Raw genomic sequence first — 21427 nt, forward strand, 5'->3', positions numbered from 1 at the left:
CCAACTCTAAAATATTTTATCACTTTGTCTCTCTTCCCTTTGGGTATGACACCCTACCAAACTGTGGTTAAATTTATTTTATATCTATTTATACCCTGGAAAATCTTTATAACCCCTATAAAAAACTTTTGCAAGAATCCAGAAGTGCTTTAGTATTTTAAAACTTTTTCCAGTAGTTAATCATAAAATAATTTATTTTGTCTGAGTAGCCTCTATAATCCACTGCATGAAGATTTATTTCATTAGTCCTCAACCTCCTTTTAAAGAGCATGGTATCTAACTTTCATGTATTTTAAAGAAGATAAAGACATGACTTTGCAGTTTGCTATGAGGGTCAAAAGTCTTCTGTAGTAGCAGGGAACCAGATAAAGCAATTGCAACAAGATTATGTCATAAATTATAGCTATCATCAGTAACAACTTGCTGAGAGATTAATTTGGGACTGAAGTGATCCATTATCTTTATTAAGATATTTATTGGCATGTTGCTGTTTCAGGTGTCAGATACTGAAGAGATAAATTAGATAGCACTTATTTTCAGTGTTCTTCATTAGAAAAAGGCCATTTACAAGATTTTTCTGCAAAAATGCACAGTTCTGAACATATGTCAGCTGGAACAGAAAGTCCCTGACACTGACATAGGTACTTGAAAGAGCACACCTTACCCTGTAACCTTCACCTTGCCTCTCCTTCACCCCAATAGGAAAAAAAGGAGAAAGGGCTTTCACCTCACATAGCCATTGATTTTTTATTTCTGAGGCGCGAGAGCAGTCTTATTTTAGGGTCTCTGGGTCTTTGAGTATAGAAGAAAAGGAAATCAGGGTAGCTAATTCCCCACATCAGATGCTGGTGAGAGCTTTGAGAGTGATGGACATCACTGAAAGAACAAATAAATGTTAATGGATTAAGAGGTCTATGCAAACTGAGATGGTATAAAATTTCTCAGAAGCCATTTGTACAAAACAATAGGGATCAAATGCAAATTAATGCCCTTGGAATTCTTTCTTTACTTATCACAAATCACTTTTCAAGCTTTTCTTCAAGTGGCTTCAAATAGTTAAGACAGAACAGCAGCCATTCTGGGAGATGACACAGGCAGCTGCAGCAGAGCATCAAATAATTACACATCTTGGATCTGTCAAAAGTCTCAAAGAAATAGAGGGACCTTCAGAGCAGCCTTTAGCTAAACACCAGAGAAGTGAAACAGAAAGAACAGGGTTCTTAATATATAATCAAAAGATGATGCAATGCCATCTCAGATATTACACAGAACAAAACATAGAGCTATCATATTGTTCCAACAATGTACAGTTTCCTCAGGGAGGGGAAGAGAGGAGATGTCACATTACATCAAACTATATCCACTCAATACAGAAAAAAAAATAAGAGACAGACTTTGAAATATCTTGGCCAGGCAATCAAAAAAAGGAAGAAATCAGTTATGCTATGTATTTGTCTTGAACAAATTCTGCAGAGAGGGATAAGAAACTTCCTATCCCATCTTTTTCAATCTTCTCTATAAACATCTCTTGCAGCTTAAATTTCTGCTATGCCTTGGGTCAACATTGAACTAAAGGCAAAAGTAAAAGTGAATAATGAATTGCCATGACATTTTTGGTTTCATCAAAATTTAACTTGACACTAGAGCTGAAGTTGAGTGAAACGAAGTAAACAGAAATATTTTACTGAGCTCTGGAGCGTGCTCATAAAACAGAGCATTTTATCAAAGTCACTCTAGAAGGACATGACTATTTGGAGATAAGAGTTTCATACACAAAAGCTTTATAAGAAATTAGCAAAGCCAAAATTTATCAGACACCACAAAACAACTAGGACTATCCAGCCCCCTCAGACCTTGCTTTCTTCTCTAGTCTCTGTGTTAGTTGTGGTGGTGGCAATTGTAAAACTTTATTTTTCATTTACTCTAGATGGCTAAGAAAGCATTTAATGTGCCATAATAATAAGCTCTCAATGTGATCTGAGTCTGCTTAAACTTCTAGTTAACTGGTTTATTTAAAGCTTCTAAAAACAAAAGCCATTATGCTTCCTGAAGAATTTATTCCCTCTGCTTTATCTACCAGTCTAAACTAAAGCCACAGCTGCACTTCTATAAGGCAATGTAAAGTACAAGGTGAAATTTCCACAGGTTGTCATATAGACTGTCAGAGTGCAAAGTAAGACAAGTGTTAAATTTCATTAATATCAACTATTGCAAATGAGCTTTCGAAACATGTAGAAATCAGTTTGCTGCAGAAGTAGCACTGTTAAAATATTGCACACCAACACCCATGAGGTGTTGAAATCAGAGCTTAAAACATTTTAAAACTCTGATTCTGAGAAGGCAAACTGAACATCTTCCCCTTTTACCACATACAGCAGCTGCAGGAGCTGCAAGTGGTACAGCCTCACTCCCAACTTTTTTGCCAAACAAGTTACCAGATTCATAATGAGAAGTACCTGTACATAGTATCTGTCCCTGAATATGATTTGATTTGAAAGGGCATGCCTTCCCACTCAAACTGAAATTGTGTCTCTCTTAACAGCATATAAGAAACAAATTACTGATTCCACATTTTTTATCAGTATCATTCTAAATAAAGGTACAAGATGAGAGATATTTTAGCTGTTGATCAGAATAGAAATTATATATATACTGCAAAAAATGCTTCTTCAGAATCTGTTTCACCAAAGGAAAGTAAGTAGAAGCCTTGAAACTAACTAAGAATTGTAACAGGATTATAAAACCAGCCAAGTAAAATATAATGAAAGAAATTATATATTAAAGCTTAGTCAGTGTCCTAGCAAGCAGCACTGAGCTTAAGATTCCTGATTTACAGTGAATCAATACAGGCTGAGTTACAGATCCAAACTTCAGAGCTGAAGGATTACAACAGTCATACACTTCTAAAGAAAGACTTCAGCAGAGATGCTCAGTTACACTTATTTAAGGGGACTGCCATGTAACACACAGGAAAACTTCTCTCTACTCTCTTCAAAGGATTCTAGAAGTAACCCTAAATAGTCCCCAGTAAAGAGTAAATATGATTGTAACTTGTCTTAATGATGCAAAAGATTCACCATTTTATATCTGTTCAGTGGCATGGATTGTTTCTTCATTGCAACTCCAAAAACAAAGATTTTGCCATTTTGCAAATGGATGAAGTGAAATTAATTAACTCAAATTCATATCAGACTTGATATTAAGTTCATAAAAAGGGGAGAAATTAATAATCCCAAGAGACCTCATGTCCTAGAAGATTAGAAGTGTATAAAATAGCCTGGATTATCTAAAAAATTGTTAGACAAATATGGGGCTCTAAGAACTCTAAACTAGTATTGCTCATTATTTAGATAAAGAACAAAACTCCAAGAGCTCTGCCTGGGGTAAAGGGAGCTGTGTAACCCTGTGGCTGCACCTTGTAACTCTATGTCTGCTAATGGGGACAGGAGGAGAGTTAAAGCTCTTCCTGTTTCCTTAGTAAAAATCCACCTGGACAAGCATGATTATTTAATTATTCCTTAATCACCTAACAAACACACAGGTGACATCTCTTGATTAACAATGACTCTGTTCAAGCTCGGTGATAATATTTTCATAAAATTAATATAGAAGGACAAATATTCATATCTGTTTAAAAACTATTCAGCTGCAGATGTGGTGTTCACTTCCCAAAAACGTATTTAAATTATCCCTGATTAACTGGCCTTTGCACTTGCTATTTGACTAGGCAGCCTAACTGAATTCCATATCTGCTATACCATACAGTTATATGAATTAACCTGAAAAAATACTATTTTGTGGAGGATTAATCTTTAATCTATTTAATACAAAGAATATATTTGAAATAAATGGATATGGGCAGGTGTATATATATTTAGCCTACCACCAAGCATTTGTGCATACTTGACCTTATCTTTTTCAAACAGACCATGTTATCTTTTCGTATTATTCAGCCCATGAGGACTTATTTTGATTAATTTCAGGAATATCCAAAATACCTTTGCTTATTTCCTGTGTTCTTCAGAACTCAGCAGGGTATGAGCAGATAGCTATTGTCAGGAAGTAACCTGCATTGCCAAGAGACTGGAAAAACAAGAGTCCCTATTTTGTCACAGTTCCTACCAGAGCAACTGCCAGTATGCAACAGTTTGGCTCACCTGGCCATCACTGGGCATAATCAGCTCTGTGAGCCCCCTGGTTTGCAGGTGGTAAAGAAATAAAATTCCACACTTCCTGCAGGAAGACATTCTGCAAAGAACAAAACAAACCTTTCTGCACTGTCATCTTTTTATTCAAGGATGGCAGAACTTATTTAAAAACAAAAAAAGACAACCCAAAAACATAACAAAAAGCCTTTTCTCCTTTCAATATGTTAATTCCAAGTAGTTCTGTGCTTTGCTTCTCTCTAGGCTTTTTCTTAAGTAAATTTCAAAACCAGCATGTCAGTCTCTAACTAAACAGTTCAGAACAGATATCACCATGATACCACAGAAATGCCAGCTAAGGAGAGATGGACTTTCATATTTAGAACATTTTATAAACAGTCTGCAGTTCCCAAGGTTATTTGAAATGAAGTGTTCAAGTTCTTGATTGTGGCATGGATAGTATAATCTAAAGACCCTTCCATGTCTTAAAAGCATCAGCCAACCAAGCCTATGCTATAAAAACCAAAAGAAATGTTTTTCAAAATGATTAGTGGTAAAGAATTTATAAATCCCTTGGAATTCCAGGATAATTACACGCTTCTTTATTTTAGATATAAACTGCCATGGATACAAAGACATAACAAGATATGTCCTCTTCTCTGGAGCCATTTTTTTAAACTCTCTGAAAGCCACACAGACTCAGGTGAACAATTATGATGTCCAGTACTTACTAGAAGGTAAATTCAATACCTGGAAGAAGCACAGGTATTCATGCTGCTCTCCATCACCACACAAAAGAAAGCACTAATAGCATGAATATGAGGGAACAGATGACAGATGAAAGAGAAGGGAGTATTTTGTGGTTTGGATCTTATAAAACACAGATCTCAATGTGAAACAGGAGCAACTAGACCACTATCAAATTCTCCACGCTTCTTTCAAACACTGCCATGAGTGTAAGCATAGCACACAACTGCCACAAATCACCCTTTCATTGGTATAATCAGAGCAAATATCACCTTTAAAAAGTATGCACTAACTACCTTGTTACTTTAATTCACAATCAGTACTTAATGTGTACAGGTTAAATTACAGTTCAGAGGTAGAAATTGATACTTTAAAGAGGATGCCCATTTTCATACTGGAATGGCAGCAGTTATCAGATTATTATACCTTTTAATACACAACACAACTGTATACTGATCAGTATTAGACCTATTCCTCTACTACACAGTAAGATGTAAGCATTTTTAATAGAGATTATTTAAATTTCTCTACTCTCCTATCATTTTAGCTTTTAGAATTTAAGGAAAACTCACTGCATGCAGGCAAACTTTTTGTGTGTTCTCTGATTTCTGTACTGAAAAAGAATTAGAGTACAACTGTTTAACAATGTTATCTATTAAAGGCATTTTTCTGAGGCATAGACCAACGTGGGTATAATTACACTGGATCTACAGACAACCTATAGCATAGAATATATGACAGAAAATACCCAGATAATTTATCACTGCATGGGAAAGTTTGTGCACAGGGACAGTTATCTTTCTGCTCTCAGACAATTAAAAAGTCACTGTTTATAGTAGTAATAAATTAATGCTTTCAAGTAGATCATACTGTAAGCAACTCATTAAATATCTTTGTTAATTTCTCCCCTTCTCAAATAGCAAATATCATCTAAAGAAAAGGTATATCTACCATGAAAAGATAACAGTAAACCAATACAAACAATCTAGAAATATTATTGAATCTCAGAGAAGTAACATGGTCAAAAGAATGTTCTTTGTTTCATATGCTAGTATTATTCCTAGAGACTATAAATCACCTGGGTATTCCCTTTCCTAAATTTCTGGATATAGGAGTATTGGACTTTCATTTCAATCCATTTGCAACAAATCCACTTACAGGGTCTTTTCCTCTGAACCTCTTGGTTCATGAGGCTATAGAGTCTAGATGTTTTACCTCTTAGTTCAGTTATAATTTAGAAAGAGCAAAATTGTCTCATAAATCTCCTAGGCCATTTATGGCAGACATCAGTGTTCTATTTCAGGCCTGAGAACATAAAACATAAATACAAATACAAATATACTTGGCAGATATTAGGAATACTTGTAGCAAATACTGGATCACAGTGACATCTTCAAGCTCTAATTGACTAAGCCTATTCAGAGCCATAAATAACAGAGTTGAATTTGTATGGCCAGGCTGCTCTCAGGACCCTTAACAGAGGGCAGCACTGTGCTCTACTGGATGCAGCTGAACTTGTCACTACTGAGGATCTTCAGTTGTCTGTCTCAGAAAGGAGAAAACAAGAAGAAACAAACAAAAGGACTTATCCAAATATTTTAAGTATGGATGAATGCTCCAATCATAGAACTCTGAAGCAGTACTACCCTAATTCAAAAATGCACTCAAGCAGAAAAGTAGGCAGAAGTCAGACAGGATGAAACCCCTATATGAAACACATCATACTATGATGTGTTTAAGTGCTTAGCTAAATCAAGATACTTTTCCTGGTTTTGACTCAATGTTGTCAATATGAGTATATACACTATAATGGAGGAACAACAACTTACTAAAAAAGGTGACAAAAGAACAGTTTGAGAGGTAATCATTACAGCCCAACTACTAAATTTTGCAAAGTGCAGATTACTTAAAAGACTAAACTTATTTTTCAGCGTCTATTTTTGAAAGTGATTTTAAGATACACACATCAATGGCATTTTAAACACAAATACTTATTATTAATCTAAAACAGTGAGAGAAAGTTCATGCTGAGGTTTGCTGTCATTGGGCTGTCTAATGGCAGTTAGGTCAGACAGCTGCCAGGACAGCTCTCATCAGCTTCAGCACTGGGATGATGATTTGGATTTAAAAGGATTATGACTGTCATTGGGCATCAAGGCAATATAACACAAGGTGAACTTGCAGGTAGCTAGAATCCATTATATCATGAATTTTTAAAAGTTTAGGCAAGCCTTGAAACTTCGCCATGTGTTCAGTGCGTCATTAACGTAATGCACTCTTGGTGCTGTAATAGAAGGTGTTGACCTGTATTTAAGGCTTTTTCTTTGTAGGACATAACAGAAGACTCACTGTAAGACAATTTTGGCAATACTGTACAATCATCATCACAGCACAACAGGAGGAAGAGCACTAACTATCATCTTAGTTCTAGCTGGGGTAACTATGTTAGATGAGCAGAAAATAAATTTGCTATACAAAGCAGAGATGAGCAAGCTGGTCTAGGGGAGGATATCCCTGCCCATAGCAAGGGGATGGACTAGACAATCTTTAAAGGACTCATCCAACACAAACCATTCTGTGGTTCTGTGGAAGTTACCTGCAGCTTCTGATAGTTTTAGGTGAATAGCCACTTCAAGACAGTTCTGCCAAAGAGGATACACAATACTTCAAAAACGCTCTACAGCAAGCAGTGTTTCCAGCAAACAGCTGAGCACAGTGCAGGGAAGCACAGAGTGCTGGAGATGAGTTACTCCTGAAATGAGCTGTCTCTGCAAGCTCATCAGAGCAGCACAGGATCCCAGCACAGCCTGGCGGGAGCCTTGCCTCTCACTGGGGTTGGTGGTTTGGGTTGTGTGTTGCATATGACTGAATTTCAGCTTGGATGGTAATATCTCCACTCAGCCCTTAACTGCCATGTACAGACACTCTGGGCTGACACACACTTACACACCTCTACCTGCTCTGCTGAGCAGGGCAAAGATTCCATACAAACTATGTTTAGCAGAAACATGGATCCAACAGGGTTCCAAGAGAGATGCCTCTCTAAGGCACCAGAGATAGGCTGAGTCACAGCACAGAATAACTAACCAAATTTGAAAGGAAAGCTTTTATACATAAGAGATCTTAATTTAATCAGGAACTCATAGAGTTCACCTCTTTGCAGAAACTGCCCACCCCTATTTATTTCCTGCCAAATGCTATAAAAAGCCTGTGAAAGTTTTTTTAAAGGTTGGATTTCAGATTGAAGGCTTTAGTCTGAAGGGCAGCTAAGGAATGGAGTTATGTTTCAGTGAAGAAGCCATTAATTTTAGAAAAAAAAAGTGAATAAACTGATACAAAACTTGGCTGGACTCTGGAGTGTGGCTCAGATTTCTATCCAATAATGTATTCCTTTCTATTTATGATTTGATATTTATCAATCTAAGAATTTTTAGATACAGAAAACCTGCTAAAAGATACCACCTGACATGCATTCAGAAGCTGATATGCTACTAGATACTAACACTAACTTAATTTTTTGTCCTTGGAGAGGGAGCTTCAGAAACTAATCCATTCTTTATAGATCTTGTAGAGAAAAAAAATCCCTTTTTTGTAAAGATTTCTCCAATTGTACAAAATATATTAGGAAAGATTTACAAATAGTAACAACATGCAAGTCCTTCAAACAGAAGAAAACTTTTGCTATGCCCATTGGTGTATCAGTTGCACAGATTTTAAAGGATTAAGACCCAGAGAAAACCAGATGACCAAGAAGAGATAAAAGATTTGTTGTTTATTTTGTTCTTCTCATAACTGATTCTAATACCAGTCAGTAGAATAAACTACAATAAAGTCAATTGACTAATTTTTGGCCCTAAAGATTTTATTTATCAATAGCAGAATATGAAAGATGAATAAATATCTGGAATGAGAAAGCATTTGTGAAGCCTGTAATTTTATATCTTCTCTTTGGTGCCAGAGAAATTAAGGACAACATTCAAAAATCCAAGATGAGTTCAGTAGGAACTGACCCAACAGAAGGAATTCAATTTTTTAGAACAAATACAGATGTCTACATTTAAGCTGGCCACCCCAGACCTACTTTGTTCTCAATGGTGAGAAGTCAACACTTTTATTGTGTGACTGATCTTATTACACAGGGCATATTAGCAGTCAGCCAAATGAATCCCTCCAAGTATGTGACAGATGTCCAAAGTTAGATGAGATTAAACACACCCTTCATGTTCCTGTAATTCATAAATCATCTAACAGATTCAAGAGAAAGTTTCTTCCAAGCATTAGCTTTACTGAAGCTTGAGAGTAGAGTCAGCAGAATCATTATGTAATGATTTTGTAGACAATCCATGACAATTCTGTCTGATAAAAATATTTGCCGGTAACATTTCATTAAATTTAAAGTTACCGTGTAGCAACTGCAAGAGGTTGACGACTGCCAAGAGCCATGAGATTGCTGAATAGAATGGTATTTCTGGAGCCATGCCCAGAGCTGAGACAAAATTTGACTCATCTTCATGCATACATTTCCAATAAATCATCAAACTAAAATAAGGATTTAACTCCATCATGAGGTTCTAGCGATATCATGTTGGAGCTAAGAATTGATTACAGTATCAAGAGAAGCTTCTAAGGATCTCTAAAAGAAAGGTGATCTTTCCATAGAGCTATTCAATGGAATGTTTGTGGTCTGGAGTTTTGTTCTCTCAGAATGCACATGTCTCAAGAACTGATTTGTTGGTAGCAGAATAAATATAATGTGAGCTCCATTTTGTTTCTTTATACAAACTCAGAGCATATTAACAAATATGCCCCAGCCCTGGATGTGTTCAAGGCCATGTTGGATGGGGCTTGGAGCAATTTGGGATAGAGGAAGGTGTCCCTGCCTGTAGAAGGGGGAGTGGAACCTGATGGTCTTTAAGGTCCCTTCCCACCCAAACCATTCTAGAATTCTAAGATTCTGTGAACTACAGAAGTGTGTAGGAAATACCATGTTTGGGAAGACTATGCCTGCAAAAATTTAGAAACCGTAGGATGAGAATCGAGCTCAATCAATCATAGGTATTTTTGCTTCATTTTCAGCTAACAATCTTCCAACTGAAATGGAGATGAAAAGATAAAAGAGGTGGAGAAAAAGAGAAAATAAGCTAATTGCATAATATTTACATGAACTTCAGTCTGTTCAGAGCTTTATGCTACAGCATTTTATTCTATCTTTTCCTGACCTATCTGTTGAAACCACAAGTTTCTCGACATCTGTCCTGTCACTTAATGAGTGCTCATGCCCTTTTAAGTACAATGGAGTCCCAGTCTCAAGCAAGGTTTTTAGGCATCACCATGATATAAACAACAATATAAAATACCTCCAACAGTGATTAATATTCTTTTTTTGATAGTTCATCTTTTAATTGGCACACTGAAGAGATCAGTAAATAATTATATAGATATGGAGATTTAAAAAAACTTTTTTTAAATTATTGGGGTAGGACTTTTTCCAAATCATTTCAGAATATGGAAGCACTAAACATTATCAGTTCTAAAGAAATCCTATAAGCTCTAGTCTCTGTTTCTTAAATATATGTAATTCAAGTCCAATACTTCTATTGGATATCTAAATAAATTTCAGCAATGCTTGTACTTTTACTGAGAAAAGCTATTCTATGTTTTTTTCAGATGGATAACTTATCTACCTGTGGATTTTTAAAAAGAATTGGTTAAAATAATACAAGGAGAAAGTTATCAGCAACCACTGTTCCAAATATATCATTGCCACAAGACTCATCCTGGCCAGTTGGATTGCAGCATTTTAATATGTGCAGAAGAGAAAGCTCAGAAAGACAGAAGGGAATTCATAGTGTTAAAATCATAATAATAGATATTGAAACAAAGTACTGCCTTTTGTTATCATTATGCAGTAATACAATAGCTTAGGTTATTCTTACTATTTTGTCTAATTACTATTAAAATATGCAACATTCAATCTTACCACTGAGAAGCCAGTGTAGCAAAGATATCAATGATTTCAGGTTCTTGAAATAGTTTCAGAAGTTCTGGCTCAGATGATAGGTCAGCAAGGATCCTTAACTCAATATGTGAAAAGTCTAGAAAACAGTGTTGAAATGCATCTATTGCTCTAAAATAAAAACATACCTGCATTTTAACCAGACTATCACAAATTAAAATATAAGCCTGGAGTATTCAATAATTTTTTCATGCTTAAAAAAGGCAGATGCCTGTAAGAAGCTCATCCTGAAGAGGCTGTATTCCAGCTATGGATCACAAAGTGTCTCAATCCTTCATTATCTCCATGTGTCAATTAATCTTATTAGTTCTGTTTCCCCTCACAAGGCTTAAACATCATTCCCTTCCAAAGCATAATAAGGAACACACTTCATATAACAATATTAATTGTTACTAAGGGATTTGACAGCCTTGTAAAATATGTCATCCAAAGGAGAGGGGAAAAAGACATGACAGAACTGTGAATATTAATATACATGCGAATAATAATTCACTCTCTTTCTTACCTGCTGCTAAAAATGTACATCCTTCTTTTGAAACAAACAACATTCTTGGGGAAATAGTTATTATGTCCTCTTCTTTTCCTAGAGAGGAGATACTAATTTAAATCCCAAATACCAGTTCAAAAGTATTGTGCTGCAAACCACAGGTTTTATACGAAATATACAGCTACCATAGAAATGGCAGTGTAAGCAAACTAGCAGAGCACCAACTGCCAGCATCACAATTATTTCATGTACAACTTCACCTCCACCATCCTTGCAGTACTGCTCACCTTCCTTTCTCAAATCCAAACTCTTTCTTAAACACAAGCTATCAAATAAATACAGTAAATAACATTCTTTACAGATAATTCATAAAGAAGGGTCTTCTATAAAAATAAGTAAAAATATCTATTTTTGTATCTTTGAACATACTGCAGCAATGTGTTAATAACCAAATTCTGAGTTACTGATGGTAGGGGAAGATAATATTGAGAACACAGAGCTGTCACAGGCATCCAAATTGTAATGACAGAAATCCCCAATAATATAATGAAACACTAACACAAGGTACTAGAAACTGAATGCATCCAGGGAATATAATTTAATATAGTGTAGGGAGGGATGGTGGTTTGAAATGCAACAGAATCTGGTCAGCATAAAAGTGAAGACAATAGTAAAAAATGTGTCTTAATACAGGAAAAACTTAGAAATACATTTTTGAGAAGTATATAAGATGATTAAGAAAATCCCCAGGAAGTTTCATGTGCTACAGTTATGCCCAGCATCTCAGGTTTATGCTGCCCCTTCTGACAGAGTTCTTTATAGCAACTTTTAAAAAATGCTTATAAAATGATTCATGTAAATAAAATAAAACTGCTGTCAAAATTTTTCATTATCTTCCCTAGCCTCCTGTTTAATGACCTGTATTATTTCCAACACAGGGAGTTGGAAAGGCAAAGCTTGCCCTTAGCAGAGAAACATTGAGCAGCACTGCCCAGCTGTGGCTGCAGGCATTAGAGGAGGAGAATGTGTGTTCCAAAATCTCTCTTATATTTGAGTCTGCTACTGTGGGTTTCTGTCTTCATCATTTGGCTCATGCTTTTCTAGACTTCACTTTGATTCTCTCTGAACCATCTGCCTTTAAATACACATCTGTTATCAAAAACAACACATCTGACTAACTACTGGTGTTTAGTTGTGAGTATGATTAAAATGGCCGAGCTTAAACATTGACTCAGGCAAAGCCTTATGAGCTGAATGCATACAAAATCATCCCTAGGACATTTAAGGTATTTAAAATGCATAATTTCATTTGGAAAAAGTGAGGGAGACAAAAAAAAAAATCTAAAAGCTTGTAACTATTTAAATCAGTGCTGAAAAAGCAATTTTTTTTTTCAGGAACAATCAGAAAAAGTAATTTGTTTAAAAGCTAATGTATAACAAAGCATTGATCATCTGATATTTAATACTGGACCTATCAGTTTGCTTCAAAATATAATCCCACACAATAAAATAATTAGATACAACTGCCTTTTCATCTTAATAAAAATACAGTTTACCTTTTATGTACTGTTTCTTTGCAATTGTAACTGGATGTTTAGAGATACCTTGAATGTTCTACAAACAGGAAGAATAAAAAATGCTTAGTAAGTGCAAATTTATGAAAATATGTTTAGGAACAGTTTATTACCAGTATTAGTGATACTAGTGCCAGCAAGTCTTTCCCATAGAATAAGAAAGTTTAAGCACTTTGCCTTCCAAAGGAATCTTCACACACTGTATCTGCAAACACTTTTGAATATTTGCTCTTAAATGAAAAGTGGAATATTCTAAGAACAATTACTCACTTCTGGCCATTTTAAAGCCTAATCTCTGGATGCACCATAGAAGGTAATTAGTAATCCAATTAAAAATAATTTTCTTCTTGTTTTAACCTGTGTCTTTTAGTTATATTGCATTACTTCTGAGAAAAGAGTACATGTGAATTTTGCCTGTACGCTAAATAAACTGAATATTCTTCAGCCTCTTGGATTATTTTGTAGCATCTATTCTTTTTTGAAATGTACGTTAAAATAAGAAAGAAAGCTTTTATAGTCTACAGCACATAAGTCCAGGTTAAAAACTAGAGCTAATTTTATCAACCAACATGCAGGACTAGGATCAGCAGCAGATTTTTTTTTTCAAGATCTGGGTTCATACACCTCCAGTAAAGCAAAGATGCACATGACAACTCCTTTCTGTTATTTTGTGTCATTATGCCTCTTTATCTAGAAAAGCAACATATGACAAGAGAATGTGTATCAAGCTCTGATTTTGTCATTCCATGTAATTAATTTGCAAGTGGTTCAGGAATTAGAGGAACATACTAATATTATGCAATACTGAAAGTTCACAGAGTGGGAATAGTGCTATATAATTTCCAAATCAGAAGGATCATTTTCTATGCAATTTTCCACTCAAAATTGTTATTTTAAACTTAAGAGGGATGTAATCAGATAGCAAAAGCTATTGAAATCTAAAGCAGAAGCAAAAGAACAAAACCCTCAAACCACAACAGTACAATTCCTAGTATTAGTACCACCCTTAAACATGTACAATTAAATGTATTCAAGCTGAACACCTGCCACAGCACCCTACTGTGTGCTGTGGAAACTACCACATAACATAGAGAATATTTTCACAGCATGGGTAAAAACTAGCTACACTGCTCTCAGACCATTAATACTCAGAAGAAACACTTGTCAACTAGAATATTTTATTCTTTAACTTCTAGAAACATTTAAAAACGCAGTTGTGGCAATGCTTATGGTAATGCATATTTTAAAATCATTTTTTGAAGTGGTTATTTAATCTGTACACAAAAGTAACACTCCCATTGGCAACTACTGATTTCCACTAATAAGCTGGGGAGAACTAGTGCTCATTAATATGAATAATATGCAATGTAAGTGGCCATGAGATCTAGTAGATCCTCAGAAATTCAGAAAATTTAGTCCTTTATTAGGTACCTGGACATGAATGAATGTGGGAGCCTAATTATAGACACATTAAAAATGCATTTTAATTCTGACTTATGGAACCATTCTAAAAGAGGATGGAGAGGGGCCTTTCATTCAACTCTACACTGGTATTGTGACATGTACTTATTCAGGTAATTTGCAGCACAGGTTAAAATTGTTTATAGTTACTCTCACTGATATTTTTTCTTGTCTCACTAGCTTCAAAATCCTGAACAAAATGAATTTTTAAAAAAGTATTTCAAAATCTATCAACAATATAAAAATCAATCTCTACATTGCTATCTTGTTTTCATTGAGAGCATATGAAAAAGTCTACTTTCAACTCAATTTTTCAAGTGTTATTAATAATTATGGAAAACACCAGTAAGTAATTACAAGTGCAAAATGTCTTTTCACTTGTAAATTAGTTAGAAACTCAATTTGACTAGATCTTCAGAAAAGAGGTAACTCAAGAAACATGAGAGTTGTAATGTTCATCTTTATGCTATTGGAATAGTTTAGCACATCCCTCTCATCTAATTTTAGATTAATTTTAGGCAAGTTGCTGGTTTAAACACACTGTGTAGAATTTCCCTACAGCCAGTAAAGACAGGAATCTCCAGTGGATAGTTCAACCTATCTGCATAAGACACATACTGAATTTACTCCAGATATTTAAAGGAATAGAGAAATAAGGAGACAATCTCACAAGTCTTCCAAAGACCCAGTTTTCCTCTCCTTGAGTCAGGTGACTGCTTTACTGTATCAAAAGTGCAAAATTAATGTGGCTGGGGTATATGATCACCACCACTTTGGGCTACATAATATAGCCTGTAGTTTTGTTTTTATGAGTCTATTTCAAGTCTATCTGCAAAACCTTCAAAGATACAACCTGAAATGTGAATGTTACCCTTATTGTTAGAAAACAGTATCCACATCTTGTTAGAACTTACAGAGAAACAAAATTGTCCTCTCTGAAAAATCATGTTCCAACTGACTAGGAGTGCTTGAAACAGTGTGGTGGAAAAGCTAGTTGTGGAAGTTAACTATAATACCTCTCTTAATTGTTTGAGTGAGGGTAAAAAAAAGGCTAAGCTATTCTAGTAGATAACTAACAAGAAAATCCTAGCATTATTAAAAAAAAAAATTAAAACATATAAAAATAACACTGTAATCCAAAATTAGCTTCCAGGGGTTCCAACTGATAGAAGGACAGATAAAGCCAAAATCCCAGCTTCAATATGTCTGAAAGGCTGTGATTGTCAGGGGAGGTTACTGAAGAAAGCAGCTGTCACTCTTATCTTCCATGAGGACAAGAAGGAAGATGAAGAAAATTACAAGCCAATGAGCTTCTCCTCACTTCCCAGGAAGATGATGGCACAAATAAACCTAGAAAACATCTGCAAACATATTAAAGTCAAGTAGATGATCTGGGGTAGTCACCATGGATTTAGAATGGGGAAATCATGTTTAACCAACAACAGCCTTGTGCAATGCAGTAAGCAGCTCTGTGATGCAGGGAGAGCAGCAGATGTTGTTTACCTTGACTCCAGCAAGGCTTTCAAAACACTCACTCATAAAAGCCTCAGAGAAGCTGCTGAAGTACAAGTTAGATAAGTGGACAAAGAGGTGGACTGAAACACGGCTGAACTGTGGGTCCAAAGGTCTTTGGTGAGGGGCACAAAGACCAGCTCAAGGTCAGTCACTACTGGAGCAGCCCAGGGGCAAATAAGGACCAACAGCCCCATCTGTGACCTGGATAATATAGGACTGATGCAACCTCAGCAAGATGACAGGCAATCCAAAACCTTGAGCAGTGCTTGGCATGTCAGATGAGTGATTCAGAGGGGCCTCAGGTACCTGGAGGAATGGGCTGTCAGGATCCCACAGGGATCACAGTCTGCAAAGCAGCTCTGCAGAACACGACCTGTGCATCATGGTGAAGAACAAGCTGAACATGAACCAGCAATGAGCCTTTGTACTCAGGAAGGCCAAGAGCATCATCCTGGGCTGCATCAGGAAGAACATCACCAGCAGGCCAAGAGACTGATCCTTGTCCTCTCCTCAGGATGCCTGATGGGAGCACATAAAGAAGATGAAGGCAGGTTCCTCTCACTGATGCCCAATGACGTGAACAGAGGTGACAATCAGAAACCTTTACAGGAAATTCCACTTGAATGTAAGAAAAACTTCTGCTATGTCAGTAGTCAAACACTGGAACAGGCTACCCAGAGAAGTTCTAAAACCTCTACCCTTGGAGATATTCAAATCCTCAATGGACAATCTACAGCAGTCCTGGCAAGGAGGCTCAGAACTGGTGGAGCCTGGGTGTCTCTCTTAAAGCCTCACAAACACAGCTTCAAGCCTTGATAAAAAATGCTCTAATCCAGAAGGAAGGCCACAAGGACAAGGACAGTAGAATTGTCAATTAAACAATACCTAATCAAAATCAAACAAGCAGTTTCCCAGTTTTATGAGTTTCTTCTCAGTCAGTTAAACTCTGCTGAGCTTTCTATTTCTGGTATCCAAAATTCTACATCTTCATGTGCCACTGATCTTGTCATTCCTTCCTAGATTAAAATCAGTATACTCTTTCAGTTCTTTCCAAGGACTACATTATACAGACATATATTAGATAAATTACTTTTGAGGTCAGTGTAGTTAGATTTCACCTAATAACAGAGGCTGGTGATGAATTTTAATTATTTCTTACTCTACATCAAGTAACGTTGTTGTTCATATTTCCTATATTCCGATTCCCCTTTCAGTTTTTTTATATGGATTCAGCTAACTCCTACATCTCTCTTCCTCCCCATTTACACGATTATTAGCATAAATTGTTATTTTGAACAAGTAACCTCAGTCAACCCCAGTGACTCTCAGAATACACATAGTTTGTCTGTATACAAAGGCATCAATAGTTATAAGTTGTTGGGGTTTTTTACTGGAAAAAGGCTCATTCATCTATAACTACCCAGATCTGCATTTCTAAACCTTTATGGAATATCCATTCTGAAGACATACAAACTGGAGGGAGGGGAACAAAGCAATGTAACAGGTATAGTTACTGAAATAAATGGGAATGCACAGAGGTGGCTGCTGACTATTCTGTGGCATTTGAGTCTGACTAATTCCCCACTGTTCTAAGACCTTACATAAATATAAGAACAGAGACAAAACTTACTACAAAGAGAACAGTATCCATTCATAAATGTATACAGGAGAGATGTGTCATGAGGGAAATTAAAAAATAGCCAGGGAGTTAGACCAAAGAGAAGGAAGGAGTTAAACCAGGTAAAGTTTTGTGTACATATCCTTTGATGTGGTGACCAATCCACCTGCTGTTAGTGAGGTGCAGTGCCAAACACCAGAGCAAAATAAACAAATTAATTATTGTTTTACAGTGGCTACCAGCGCCAACAAATAGCAAAAGCTAGTTGCATTTCTTGTAAACAATAAAATTTACTGGGATTGTTAGACTTAACAGCTCTAATAGATGTTGCTTCAGGAAACCAATTATTTCTTCATACTTGAGAAATACACGGAATTTCCTTTTGTGCCATTTGAAAAAAGTTCAGAGCACCAAAATTCTAGTTTCTCTCATGAAATGTAGCACTCCAGCAAAAACTGAAGCACTATAAATCAAAAGTTTCTGCAGTTTCTCTTAGCAACTTCTTCTCCAGAAAGTCTATTAGCATAATTAGGCCACAACTATTCTCTTTGAACACCAACTCAGCTCTACACAATAAAACACAAAGTAAGCTTTTAAATCCATGGCATCTGTTTGATGACTAGCATTGTAATACTTTTAGAGCAGAAGTAAGACTTTGTAAGACCAGACTTCATTACAATGCTAATAGATAGGTGGATGACAGCTCCTTTGAGCTTTACATTCCAAATTTCTAATTGCAATTTTTTTTTTTTTTACTTCTAATTTCTATTTTTAAAAATTCTTGGTATTCTTTACATTCCCTCTCGTTTATTTGCATCTTCAAAATTTTCTCACTCCTTTTTCTTTGTCTTTTGTTGTTCTACGTGGGACCACACCTGGTGATAAATTATGCCCTCACATCTCTTTAATCAGTTTCAGAAGAAATGAAGCACAGGTTCAGTAAGCTGCTTCCTCAACCATCAGCACTTCACTTGCTCCATTGTTAAAGGCCAAAGGTATTGGAGAACCAGCAAGAAAATTGCACTCTGCCTAGAAGAGCATCTTTGCAATGCAGAATGAAAAGACTGAATCCTGAGGGCACTCACAACATCAAACTCACTCAATTTATCTGGCAACTCCAAAGTTGGAGGTAATTCACTCATGAAAAATTACACAGCAAAAATAATTTTAAAAAACCTTTTGGAAAATTCCCATGTTTAATTATGACCCACACTAGCATTAATTTATAGTTCTAAAGGAATAAACAGCTATTTTCCGTGACTTCTATATGAAACACAGTTTCAAGACAGTCTGAAGATCTAATTTTTAAAATATGGTATGCATCTCAATAAACACAGAAAATAGGAAAATGAACAAAGTCACTATAGCAATGCCAGCCTGGTATGGATGTGTATATGCATTCCTTAGAAAATCTTGAATAGTCTGCAATCGCCATCTAGTGGCTTGTGGAAAATTAAGGACATCTCTTTTCCTTGTCAAAAACCACCAAATCATATAGACTTCTGGAAAAGGATTCCTTAATTTTTGGTACTAGTTTGCACTTTTCAGCAGAGAACAATCAATCTAAGGTAAGGCACTACCCTCTTGCCTTACCAGCAGCAAAGAATTATCAAGGTTTTTTAGATATCAGACAAGTGGGAAACTTAGAAGTGATTCCTCCCATTCCTACAAGCTTAATCAGCTTTCAAAGATGTGAATACAAGGAAGGAAAAAAGGGCAACTAAAATTCGTGACTTCTTACTTCAGAGAGTAGGCTCTAAGAATAGTGTGTTTGATTTCCTACAACTGATTATCTTTCTGCCATATTCCTTGAAATTTAGACCTGGCAATGATTTCAGGTAATAAAGATTTAGCAGCACATGAAATGGTTTTGATGAGTTATTTTTAAAAAGAAAAAAAAAAAAATTACTCACTCATTTGATTAAAATCTGTGTTCTGTAAAAAATTTTCACCTTTGCATAGCAAGCAAGGAAGCTTGTATATACACAGCTCTTTGTATCTTCCAAGAGAAAAGACTGCTTTTGTTTCCCATATACAAACTGACTACATTTTATACTTCTTTAATTTCATTTTCCTGAAAGAAAATTATACGCAGAATACTAGCTCTGTTACAATAATATTCATTAATATGGGAAGCTCAAACTCTGGGATGAACCCCAAGGAGATACAACTTGGTTCTGGTGAAAAAAAACAGTGCTAAGGCATAGAGATAACTCCTTGAGTGCCAGCTGGAGATATCAAATATTGGATAGTTTTAGATTAGCTGCATATTATAGCTTTAAAGCAAACAGTGTCAAGAATAATTGTCCAAAGGTAAAAATACCAGACCTCTAACTGCATAAAAAAATTACAATATTTCTAGGCTGGAGAATTTACTGTTAAAAAAAAAGATGTAATGGTTGTTTTATGAAAAGGGTAAAATTTAGCATCTCAAAGAAGATTGTTCCACATACTGAGGAATTTACTGAGCATATGTTAGCAGGGAATTCCTCTTAAAAGGCTGTGAACAGGAGGTTGGTTGAAGGAGTTAAAGGAAACCTAAGTAAGTAATGTTTCTTTGCTCCCAGTGAAGAAAGGACAGTTTCTGACTCTATAGAAGTGGTCTTAACTTGAAGTTTCCAAGAGCCAGAGCCAGTGGATGATCATGCTGGGACAGGAGAACCATGGACAGCAAGGCCACGTGGGTGACAGCAAGATGTCCCCTGTTCTATTCTGTCCATTTTCAGCAACCCTTATACAAACCACTGGTTTTTTCCCACTGTTGTTCCCAGGCTGGGAGAGCACATCCATATTTAAAACTCTGCACAAAGTTTCCTGAGGCTTTATGAGAGGTTGCTGAGGAAATAAAGAATTGGCAAATTTTCCACTTATTGATACAGAAATAAAAATAATTGTCAGCAGAGAAAGATGATAATAGGAATGTAGGGCTGCTGAGATAATTTTCCTGATTTTCTTTGAAATGTCAGTGACAAAGCTTTGGAAAATCATTACTGTGTGAAAACTGGTCCATCCAAGACAAGAAGTCTCTTTCAATCTACCTAACTTTGATCTTCCCCTATAAACCCTTTTTTTATCATTCGTCATTTCTGCTCTTGTCAGACCTCTCAGATATTTTAATTTCTTCTTAGATACAAATTGGAAGACGATTGTACAGTAGAAGAACACTACATAGCAAGATAAACTATTTAAATACTTTTGCAATTCTAAAACATACTCAATTCTATGCTGAGATTAAGACTGTATTTTGTCCTTGCAAACAGAAATTCAGCTGTCAGAAGAAATATAGTAACACTTCCTGCTTTTGAGAGCTTGTAAGACAAGACATAATTTGTGTCTGAGATTTTTATTTTAAATGTCCTGTCAGAATGTAAGTCTCCAAGCTCTGAGTAGTTCTTACAGTGTATATCTAAAATTTCCTCTAATGGAGTGTTTCATATGAAAACCAAAAAAAAACATCAGGCAGAGTTTCTAAAATCTTAATTCACAAGAGGTTCTAACAGAAAACTTAATTACAAATAGACATAGAGATATTTAATATAAGGACCACATATGTATTTGTGCACTTTGCTGAAGATTCAGTCTGAGTCTGAGTCTTACGGATGAGGACAGTAAAAATTACCTCAGCAGGACATGGGCTCTGTGCAACTCCTCAGAACTTACAGAGATACAGTGACTGTGACCAGTGGGGACATCAGGGGATGCTGCACATGCCAACCTCAGGCATAAGGAAAGTGCCCAGGCAGGAGTTGAAATGTGAATAGATAAATAGCATAAGAACAACGACTATGAGACTATGAGTGAATGGCACTGTTTCTTGCAAGCTAAACTCCAAACTAATATTGCTCTTAAACTATTCTCAGATTA

The 21427-nt window shown here is 35.9% G+C and overlaps 1 protein-coding gene across 1 annotated transcript in view; it reads right to left on the minus strand.

Annotated features, from left to right (window-relative positions):
• Positions 1 to 21427, minus strand: part of POLN (DNA polymerase nu) — an 85925-nt gene that overhangs the window by 39665 nt on the left and 24833 nt on the right. Inside the window, exons 15-17 of the mRNA XM_021535632.2 lie at positions 12952 to 13009; positions 11414 to 11491; positions 10873 to 10987 (exon numbers count right to left, since the gene is read on the minus strand). Coding sequence (XP_021391307.2) covers positions 10873 to 10987; positions 11414 to 11491; positions 12952 to 13009 — 251 coding nt within the window. The remainder of the gene's footprint in view (positions 1 to 10872; positions 10988 to 11413; positions 11492 to 12951; positions 13010 to 21427) is intronic.

This window comes from Lonchura striata, chromosome 4, assembly GCF_046129695.1.
Source record: "Lonchura striata isolate bLonStr1 chromosome 4, bLonStr1.mat, whole genome shotgun sequence".
Lineage (NCBI taxonomy): Eukaryota > Metazoa > Chordata > Aves > Passeriformes > Estrildidae > Lonchura > Lonchura striata.